Below are 10,668 nucleotides of genomic sequence, written 5' to 3' on the forward strand. Positions count from 1 at the left end.
AAAAACAGAACATTTGAATCTGAAAATGATTAAGTCTATTTTAGAACAGAGAAAAGTTTAATGCATTTCAGTTATTTTTTTCTTTTTTCTGTCCAAACACCAACATGTTTTTCATGTTATTTTATTCGGGTTTCAAATAATATTGGACCAATTTAGCTCCACAGAACTGGATCAAAAGTTTGATCCTTTTGATGGATCAGTGGATCCTTGAGGACTCAGTTGGTCTGAAGGAAAGTTTGTCTTTAGAATCCTGCAGGAACCAGGAGACCTTCCTGTTCAAACTGCTGTTTGGTTTGTGTCCTCACTGCTGCAGTAAATGTTCAGTAATCGGCTCCAGACGGATTCCTCAGTAATGGAAACCCAGCTGGAGCTGAAGAACATCACGCGCTCCAGGCGTGTAGCGTCCTACCCAGCTTCAGATGTTGACTCTGTGTTTCTGCTGCAGGAGCCTCCAGCGTGGTGGTGGGACATCCGCTGGACACCGTCAAGGTACGGAACCTCCGAGAGGTCCAGAGCCTCGTTCTTCTGCGGACACTGTCATTGACACACAAACACTTTTAGGACGATGCCGTCCAAATCGGAACGTTCCATGAGGTCCGGTTTATGGAAATGCCGTTCTGGTTTTTTCCATCTGGATGAGATCAAGGAAAAAAAAAAAGATTGAAAATAAAAACACCAAAAGCTGAAAATACAAACCAGAAGCTGTTACTAGTAAAACATCTTCAGTATTTCTTCAGATTTACTTCTATTTCTCTTTATTTATAACTTTATTTTTCAAGTTTCTTTTCGTACAATTTAAAGTCCTCTTTGTTTTTATCTGTTTTCAAAGCAGTTTTATGATGATGATGATGTTTTAAGCCAAAATCAAAACCTTGAGACGTAGTTTCTGCAGAGCAGTGGGAGTTCGTTAGAAATGGTTGGTGGGCTACTGCTCCGCTGATTTTCCCATCAGGCCTTTGTTTACATGCTCTCGCGCTAGCTAGCACTCTCAAGCTAACATTAGCAGTGCAACAAAAATGACAACCATTTTGTTTCTATCCCATTTAGATTCCAGCTCAGGCGGGAAAACAAAGACGTTCATGGATCAATTTGTGATTGTAGTGGAGCAGGGAGACTTTAGCCCCGCCCACATCAGCTGCTGCTGAGATTTTTTTAAAACATCTGTTTTCATCTGCTCCTGATCCAACAGGATTTGAATTAAGAAATAGAGACACAACAACTCTTTTCCGATCTTGTGCATAGAGGTTGCCATGGTAACCGGATCTCTGCAGCTGAGTCCACGTTTTGTGTTTCAGACCCGACTTCAGGCGGGAAACGGCTACAGGAACACTCTCCACTGCATCCTGACCATCTACAGGAAGGAAACGGTAACCGGCACATTCAGCCCCGCCCCCTTATCTTTATCCTCTGTGGGCGGAGCTGACGGTTTCCCCCCCCACAGGCGGCGGGGTTCTTTAAAGGCATGTCGTTCCCGCTGGCCAGCATCACCGTCTACAACTCGGTGGTCTTCGGCTTCTTCAGCAACGCGCAGAGGTTCATCAGCACCTACCGCTACGGCGACGGGCGCCACCCCTGCAGCCTGCTGGACCTGACGGCGGCCAGCATGCTGACTGGGCTGGTGTCGGTGGGCCTGGGGGCGCCGGTGGACCTGGTCAAGATCCGGCTGCAGATGCAGACGCAGACGGTTCTGGCAGGTATGCAGAGAAGACACACAACCCAAAAACAACCAGGAAGTTTGGGTTTTTGTTTTAGTAAGTGATACATGACACCACCTAGTGGTTACTGGAGGAACTGGTTGATTCCATTCATTCTCATTTTTAAAGAAGGTTCGATCCGGAAGTTTTAGGATCGGAAATGACACAAATGAAGGAAGTCGAGTTGCCAGCAGCTGATGTCAGCGACGGAAAGTTTTTGCTCAGAAACCTTCATCAGGTTGAGGTCCAGAGTTTATCAGGAGCAGACGTTTCCATCACGGTGATAAAATCCGAATCAGGAGTCGATCCTGTTCCCGATCAGCTGCAGAAACACAAAATCTCCCGTTTCGTTGGTGTCTGGTTTAAAAATCTCCTTATTTTTGATTGAAAAGAAAACTTTACTACTTTACTTTCTTTATTTAATATTTTAAGCATAGTTATCTTGAATGAGTCTTTTTTAAATAGAAACAGATTTGCTTTATTTAGAATAACTGGAGCACCAAAGTTTGAAAGTTAACGCACATTTAGATGTTATTTTTAAGATAAATCTATCTTCAGATGTGTCATTTTAGTCTTTAAAATGATTAATGTTTTAGAAATAAGGATAGTTGGACTCTGAAAATAGGATTTCTTTGAGGTAAAAGTGTCTAAATACATCTACTTTACAGATTTAAAACTGATTTTTTTGTTTAAAACGTATCATCAGACATAATATTACCAATTGCAACAGTAATATCCTCTAATATGAGATTTATTTTGTCTTAAAATCTTATAAAGATAAATTCTACCTGCTCTATTAGCAGATTTTTTACTTAAAACCAAAGAAAAACATTTTGGATTTTATATTTTTAACCTCTTTTGTGGACATTTTTTTTCCCGTTTGGCTGCTTTCAGTTTGAGATTTTGTGATGAAACATTTTTAAGTTTGCAGACGCCAAACATCTTACAGTTGAGAAAGACTAAAACTTTATTGCTGGACGGCATTCCAGGTTTTAGTGGTGAGCGCCGCGCCTTCCTGTTAAACTTTAAATCCTCATAAAACGGAGGTCTCATAAGTCCAGATGCCGAGTCATCGCCTTCACTTGATCCAGTTCCTGAACGGAGGCGGGAACGGCCGGGATCGTTTTATGACGGAGCAAAGTGTCGGCGTCAGCTGGAAGCGCCACATCTTGATAAACCCGAAAGTCCAAAAGTTTTTATCACCAGAATAAAAAAGGTTGTTATATTTGTAGGGGCAAAGTTTGAGCATCAGCTTAGCAGATCAGACCAAACTAAAGCTGTCTAACTCCGCCCACTTTCTCCGCCCCCACAGAGAACCTGAACTTTGCCGGGAACATGCCGAACGGCTCCAACATCCCCCTGAACTCCGTCTCCATCTCCAGCCAGCAGCTGTACCGGGGGCCGGTCCACTGCGTCAGCAGCATCCTGCAGACCCAGGGCCTCCCGGGCCTGTACCGGGGCGCCGGCGCCATGGTTCTGAGGGACGTGCCGGGCTACGCGCTCTACTTCATCCCCTACTCCGTCTTCTGTCAGCTGCTGACGCCGGAAACCTCGACGGCTCCTCATCCCTGCTCCATCTGGCTGGCTGGAGGCTTGGCAGGTAGAAGCTCCGCCCACTTCTGGGATAACCACAATCACAAGCGTAAATGGGACGGAACGGTTCATAATCGGTCCAGAAAACCATCCAGAGTCGAGAGTAACTCATTAGATGATTAATCTATTACTGCAGAGGTCTCAAAGTCAATCTCACAGGGGGCCAAAATCCAAAAACAGTTGCCCCGCCCCCAAACCTGCCTCCCATGATGACGTAACAGTTTTATTAAAAATATTATATAAAAATGTTACGTCATCTTGGGAGTCTGGGGGCGGGGCACCTGTCAAAACGAGTTTGATGGGAAGTATACTCCTATTCTCTCGTAGAAAATATATGGGGCGGGGCCTCAAACTCCCCGGTCTGAGCTCTCTGCAACAGGTAGTGGAAGAGGGAGCGGGTTGCTCCGCCCCAATGGTCCCGCCCACAACTCAGAGGTGAGCTCCAGCCGCTCTGCAGAAACTACGTCCTATAAAATGACAAAAGATTTCAGATTTTGGCTAAAAACAATTAAAAGCTGATTGGGAACGCTTTGGAATGGATCAGAAGATGAGACTCTAAACTCATTTTAATCTTCTAAAGCGTCCAGTTCTCTGTGATGAGGATGTTTTAGTTTCTCTGTTTTATGTGTTTGCTGTAAAAATGTGTAAGTTGACTGAAAAGAAGCTGAACGAGAGGCTGAAAAACCTGGATAAAAGCTGATAACCACTTTCTAAGAGTCTCTCAGTTCAGGAACATTTATGTGAAACTGAATTGAAATAATAACAATAATCCTCCTTAGAAATTATCTGTCAGGTGTGATTACATACATTCTTTCCTCCATGATCCACCACATATCCAGCCCTGATACATGCAGGATTATAAAGTCAGTTCCTTACAGGAAGTAGAAACCAAAGATGAAACTTAAATTTTTGGCACGTTTGACTGTTTTTGATTGGAAAAGTGAAGAATTTCTGTTTCAGGATCAATCTCTGAGAGAACTCTCAGACCTTCATGTCTCCTTTGTTTTTCTTGAACTTTCCTCTGTTTATTGACGTGTGAAGGTCTGACTTGTTCTGTGAACGTTTGTAGCTTGACTACAGGACTCTTTGTTCTGCTGAATATGTAGAATCCCAGAGCTGGGTTGGAAGCTGCATGTGGACCACAGCAGGAGGTCCAGATGTCGGCTGACCGCTGGGATCATGTGACAGAGTCACGCTGGATCAGCTTGAAATGTTTTCAGACCGTCTGAAGGTCCTGAAGCAGGAACGGATCATTTACTGATGATTTTTGGTCTTACATGTAACCCCCCCACCCACGTGACTCTGTTCACAGACGTCAGCAAACATCTGAATTTAACCAGTGAATCCACAGACTCCGATGGACAGCTGCTTTTATGAGAAAAAGAAAAAACAGCTTCCATTACCCAGGTCTTTTATTTTGAAAGGATGGCTTTGATCATGCTTGATCCAGACCAGCTTCATAGTTGAGTCTGTTTCTATGCTTGGATCTGATCGTTCCTCTCCCGCCGCTCCTCAGGGTCCATCTCCTGGGTCACGGCGACGCCGGCCGACGTGGTGAAGAGTCGGATGCAGGCCGACGCCCAGCTGCACAGGAAGTACCGCGGCCTCCTGCACTGCATCCTGGACTGCTACAGGAGCGAGGGCGTTCAGGTGAGGTCACGCGCTTTAGAAACTGTTCCCGATGTTTTGAAAATGACCAGTTTGATGTATCAGGGAGACGGGATGGAGGAGGGGCTTAGATGCTTTATGTCCGACAGTCTGCATCGCCAAATTCACACATTAACACAAGTTTCAACGCTCGTCGCCATAACGGGCTTTTTCCGGAACAAGTGATTAAAATGTCAGAAAGGATAAACTAAATCCACATTTTTAGACAAAACTGGTACGGTTCCCATGACAACATCTGCCATGAATCCCATCACCGGTGAGGTGTCATTGACAGTCACACTCGAAACTCGTTTGAGACACTTTATTTATTTATTTATTTAATACGGTCTTTCACTTTTTGGCAGTTTTTTTATTGTGAGAATCCAAAAATATTATAAACTTCCAACTTAAAAATGATAATTTTTGTTTTTAAGTACGACTAAAAATATTTTTCTTAAAATAGAAATATTAAAATCCAGTGATGATAGGAACTAAAGGGGCTCCGACACTCAGCCCTGAGGTTCCTCTGTGAGCTGATAACCTGAACTGGACTCAGTTTAGACAGATAAAGGAGGATTGATAACTTTATTTAAATGTCGTTTTATTTTTATCACAAAAACATTGGTTGAGGTGAAGTCCAGAGGTTTTTCCTTCCTGCATAGACGGCGAGGGAAACGGCGTGTAAACGCTGGTGTTGATGGAGACCGTTTGCTCAGCACGCCTCACTGCACTTCATTAGTTCTTTTTCATGGAAATATCTCATTTTAATCATTAAACGGATGTTATTTCCTGTTCCTGCCGTTTGATCCCTCACAGCCTGAAGCGTGTCCTGACCTCAACACGCCTTCCGTGTCCTCTAGAACGGCGCCGCCAGCGAAGATCCTCGTTATCACGAACACCATTGGTTCAAAACGTTCCAGCAACATTGTTTTGGTCGCCCTCGCATTGACTGGTCGGAGGTCAAACCTGTGGATCATTTACAGCGCCGCGTCATCACTGACCTCAGAGTCGATGAAACCGCCGCTCAGGCGTCAAGTTCAACCGCGGATGGACACAAACGTCCCACAGTTCAAACAGGAAGTCATTCTGCCAGAACAGTCGGTTCATTACCCCCAGAGTGTGACCTCTGACCTGGAAAGTTTAGCGTTAGCATGCTAGTCATGCTATTAGCTCCATCTCTTTCATCAGCAAAAACATTCTATCAGTTTTTGTACATTTTCCTCATCCTGTCATCTAAACAGATGCTAAATGTGATCGTTAACTCTGTAGAGAAAAATACAAATGAAATATTCAAAACAATCGTTCATATTTATTACTATACAGATGAGTTTAAATTACTTAAAACATTTAAATGGGTAACAAAAATTCTGCTTTTGGATTTGGTTACAGACTTTAGTGTTAGCGTGCTACATATGCTAAGTTAGCATTAGCTCACTGAAAATCTAAATTAAATTTTCTTAATCTCAAACAAGTGGAAAAATGGAAAAGAACCAGCAACTTTTTATGTAACTGTTAGCATGCCACATTAGCATGCTATCCATAATCTTTGCAGCTTTAAAGTAAAACTAATTTTTTAGTCCTGGTTTTGGGAAAACCATAAGCAGAAATCATTCAGTGAGTTTAGCTGCTTGAGTTGATATTTTTAAGCTAACGGATGCTAACCGTCGCTGCTGTTGCTCAGGTCTTCTTCAGAGGAGCGTCCGTCAACGCCATCCGCGGCTTTCCCATGAGCTCCACCATGTTCCTGACCTACGAACTCTCCCTGCAGTTCTTCAGGAGCTTTTAGGAAGTGAAGGACGGCGGCGGGAAGAGCATCGTTACCGTGACAACAGAGGGGGAGGGGGGTCACACGAAGGAAACTTTTTTAAAGACCTGTTTTTAGCATTTTAGGGATTCTGTTCAGAGATTTTAACTGTGCAGAGAATCTGGACCCCAAAAGTCTGTGAGGACGGTCAGAACCGAGCAGAAGTTTGGACTGAGAGTCGCTGTGACCGGTTTACAGCACAGACCAGAACCACTGACCGGATCTGAGAACTGGAGCAAGTTTGACAGTATCCAACCACATGAAGTCAGTTCAGACGCCATTTATGCACGAGACGGACGCCGCCATGTTGGCTCCAGCTGTCATCGGTTAGCAGTGATTGGTCCAAATTGGTCTGAGTTTCTATGGAAACCACTCTCACCAATCAGTCTGTTGGAAGGCCACACCCCGCCACTTGAAAGCAGACAACAAAATCTGATCAACGCAGGGACAAGCAGGCTCCGCCTACTTTTTTAAAGGCATCTGATTGGTCGGTTTGTAACTTTACAGATAAAGAAGATTATAAAGAAGATGTTCAATATTCTGACCAATAGAATGACTGAGTAACAGCCACTTACTTCCTGTTTGGAACGCCAGGAGGGCGGGGTCTCTCTGTCCAGTGCTCAGATACAGTCAGTGGTTAAGCCTCGGTCAGAGGGGGGGGTAAAGGGAAGTTTTCTCTGATGGCTTCAGAAGGTAAAACGGTGAGAAGGAATCTATGCTTTGATATGCACTTTGATAGAGTATAAACCGTATATTCAGTGATGTTTTATCGCCTTGTTAGGATGAAGGAAGTCGGATTGAAGCGTTCCAGTATTATCATGACGAAGTGATGTTTCTGAAGAGTCGATGCAGACTCACCAAAGAACTTTGTGAACTTCTGTCGTCAAGAACGGGATTTTCAGGAAAATCTCATCTCATTCAGATCGGTGACATTTAACCACAGCTGCACTTTTTTAACTCAACTGCTGAAAAGGGAGGATCTCTGGAAGACGTGACCTTCACAACCCAACATGAAGCTTCTCTTTTGACTGAGTTTATCTGACGTTTATGTTTTATCTTTCTGCTTTTGTACTTACTGAGATGATTCATTGAAGCTAAAATGACACATTTATCCATTCTGACATGTTTCTTATATTAAGAAGAGTTCTGTTCATGTTCTTAGTTTTTACCAGAACTTAACACGATGAAGCACCACTTTAAAAAAAGGGAACTATTTGAAATAGTTTGTAAATATTTGTAAATAATGATTGTTGTCTGACGCCGAAGAGCCACAAGTGTCTTATTGCACCCCAATAAAGTTTTAGAAGAATCCGTTTGGTCTTTTCTTCCCAGAGGTCACGCTGTCATGTGATGACATGATAACCTTCTCACCAGGTGATGATGTAAGGTGACCTTTCACCTGCAGGTGACTCATTCTGTGTCCACCAGGGGGCAGCACACCACCACAATAGAAATGTTCTTTTTAAACCTCATGGAAATCTGACAGAGGAGCTCCACATTTAGGTTTAGATAAGAACATCTCTGAACTGGAAGATCAGTGGAATCATCTGTAACTGAAGACGACTGGTAGAAAAATACGATAACATGAAAAGGACAATTAAAGAATAATGTTTCAGATGAGGACGTTCAGGGTTTGATGGGGTCAAAAGTGAATTCAAACCAGATAGTAAATTTAAGATGCAGGGTTTTAATTTGATTGTTTTTTTTGTTTTTGTTTTTTTTTTCTTTTTATTGGAGATTTTGAAAACAGTTTAAAACTCTAAACTACACTTTGAAGACATTAAAGAAATATTAAACATTTTGGGGGGAAAATGTCAAATTTGAAGAGACATGAGTAGATATTAGTAGTGGCTAAATTACGCATTTTACCAGTTTTTAAGGCTAATTTGGCATTTAGCCTGTATTTCTGCTGCATGCTAGCGGTTTTGACTAATTTAGAATTGTTTTCATTTTTTAGGCTAATTTGGGATTTTGCTAATATTTTAGCCAGCTATCAACTTCAGCAGGTTCAGCTATCAGCAGTAGCATCTTCATTATTGCCGGTAAAGCTATTTATCAAGTTTTTAAAATGCTTTAGTATTATTTTTCTCTGATAAGATTAAAGAAAAGAATTATTTAAAATTTGGCTATGTGTGATTTTCTGGGAAACCATAAATGTTTACGTACAGGATGTGATTGAGAAGAAAACAGAGAAGAAAACAGTTATGTGGCCCTCATATGAAAAAGAAAAAGTTTGGGGACCCTGTTGTACTGTGATGTTCTCAGTCTGGATCATCCGCCGTGTTTAAACACACCAACTGTTTCATCATTACTGAATTATCTTCACATCCTAAATATCTTTCATAATTCCTTATGAAGGAGTATACCCTCAAAGTAGTACACTTGAAGCTTAATTTAGTGATTATACTTGAGTAAAAGTACAAGTATAGCAAGTATACTACGGACCATGTTTGTGTAATGCAGTAGGTATACTAACTGAATACTTCTTCTAAATACATTGGAACATTTTAAGTTGTGTAGATAGTATATAAAACATAAACTACAAGTTAACTGCCTCACTTTTAGTTTACTTGTATTACACTTAGTTGTAGAAAACGTAGCATTAAAGCTAGCCTTCTTTATCGTAGTATGAGTATTTATTTAAATAATTTAACCTTCTCCTATTGTTTTAGATCTCCTACGTATTTTCCTACTAATTCTGCTTAGAACAGCAGAATCATTTGAATCAGTGTCCTTATTTTCCATATAAAGTGTCTTCTTTTCAGCTGTTTCACATACTGGTTCTGTCTAAAGAGCTCTGGCACATTTTCATGTAAAGTTTCAGGAACTGTGGAGCTCTGCAGAGGTTCTTCCAGGTTCTATCAGAGCTCTGTCTTCAGTTTCTGTAGGAAAGAACATCTACAAACACAGAACCCCCATGCAAGCCCAGAACTAAAAACACATTCAGGAGGAAAATCCAAACTAGCGTTAAAGTTGGTCTCAAAATTTAGAGAAAAATCTGAATTAAATTCTGCTTTCTAACAAAAAACTTCAGTTAAAATAATTCATAAAAATTGAAATTTGTTGGAGAACAAAAGCAACCAGGACCTAAACTGTTTTTGTGTATGAAAGTCCTCAGTAATCTAAGAGTGTATTCAGAGTGTAAAAGTCTGTTCATCTGGACCAAGTCCGCGTAATTTGTTCTGGATCGAGTCCTGAAACTTGTGTTGGGTCTGTATTCCAACTGGACATTTCTGTTTCTAACTAAAACCTGTAGATACAACTACGCGACTGAAGATCTCTTCACTCATTGGCCAGAAATTTTGAGGGCGGGGCTAAACAGTGAGATGGTGATAAGGTATGACGATAAGTTTTCATGAAATAAAGATATTCTGGGAAACAGTGTGAGAAGCAATGAGTCACTGTGTCTCATCATTGGTCTCTGTTTGTCGGCAGCACATCCCATAATGCTCAGCTACGGTGGCCATTTTGGTCCAGTTGTTCAGCCCAGAGCATGGAGTCTATTCAGACTGAGGAAACTCAGAGCCAACTGGAGTTCAGTCCTATTGGAAAAGAACCGAGACCACCTCAGAAGACGGGTCAGAGAGCGGTTCCTGGTCCCGAGGCAGGAACCACCCGGGTTTATTTAGACTGAAAATTTTCTTCTGGATTATCTGGAGAAACAGATTCTGGTTCTTTAAGCGAATCAAAGGTGTCCAGTCTGAAAACACACATCCTTAGACTCATCTAAGATCTTGTCCAGCAGACTTTTTCTGCTTGAAAAACTTTAGATAGATAGATAGATAGATAGATAGATAGACAACTTTATTAATCCACTTGGGACGTGCCCGCAGGGAAATTAAAGAAGGACTCAAGAAGATCCAGATGTAACAAAACCTTTCAAAGAAGTCCAGTCGGTGTGACTAAGCTCTCATTTTCTCCTTTTGTTTC

At 41.9% G+C, this 10,668-nt stretch overlaps 1 protein-coding gene across 2 annotated transcripts in view; it reads left to right on the top strand.

The window, feature by feature from the left end:
• The window catches only part of slc25a48 (solute carrier family 25 member 48), an 8,686-nt gene extending 637 nt beyond the window's left edge, over window positions 1–8,049 (top strand). Inside the window, exons 2-7 of one of the 2 annotated variants that reach the window (XM_024260397.2) lie at window positions 446–489; window positions 1,296–1,367; window positions 1,442–1,694; window positions 3,007–3,294; window positions 4,804–4,937; window positions 5,751–6,609. In XM_024260397.2, the coding sequence (XP_024116165.1) occupies window positions 446–489; window positions 1,296–1,367; window positions 1,442–1,694; window positions 3,007–3,294; window positions 4,804–4,937; window positions 5,751–6,092 (1,133 nt within the window). In that variant the 3' untranslated portion in view covers window positions 6,093–6,609. The other variant, XM_024260398.2, reaches the window with a different exon arrangement.
• The last annotated feature ends 2,619 nt before the right edge of the window (window positions 8,050–10,668 follow it).

This window comes from Oryzias melastigma, linkage group LG10, assembly GCF_002922805.2.
Source record: "Oryzias melastigma strain HK-1 linkage group LG10, ASM292280v2, whole genome shotgun sequence".
Lineage (NCBI taxonomy): Eukaryota > Metazoa > Chordata > Actinopteri > Beloniformes > Adrianichthyidae > Oryzias > Oryzias melastigma.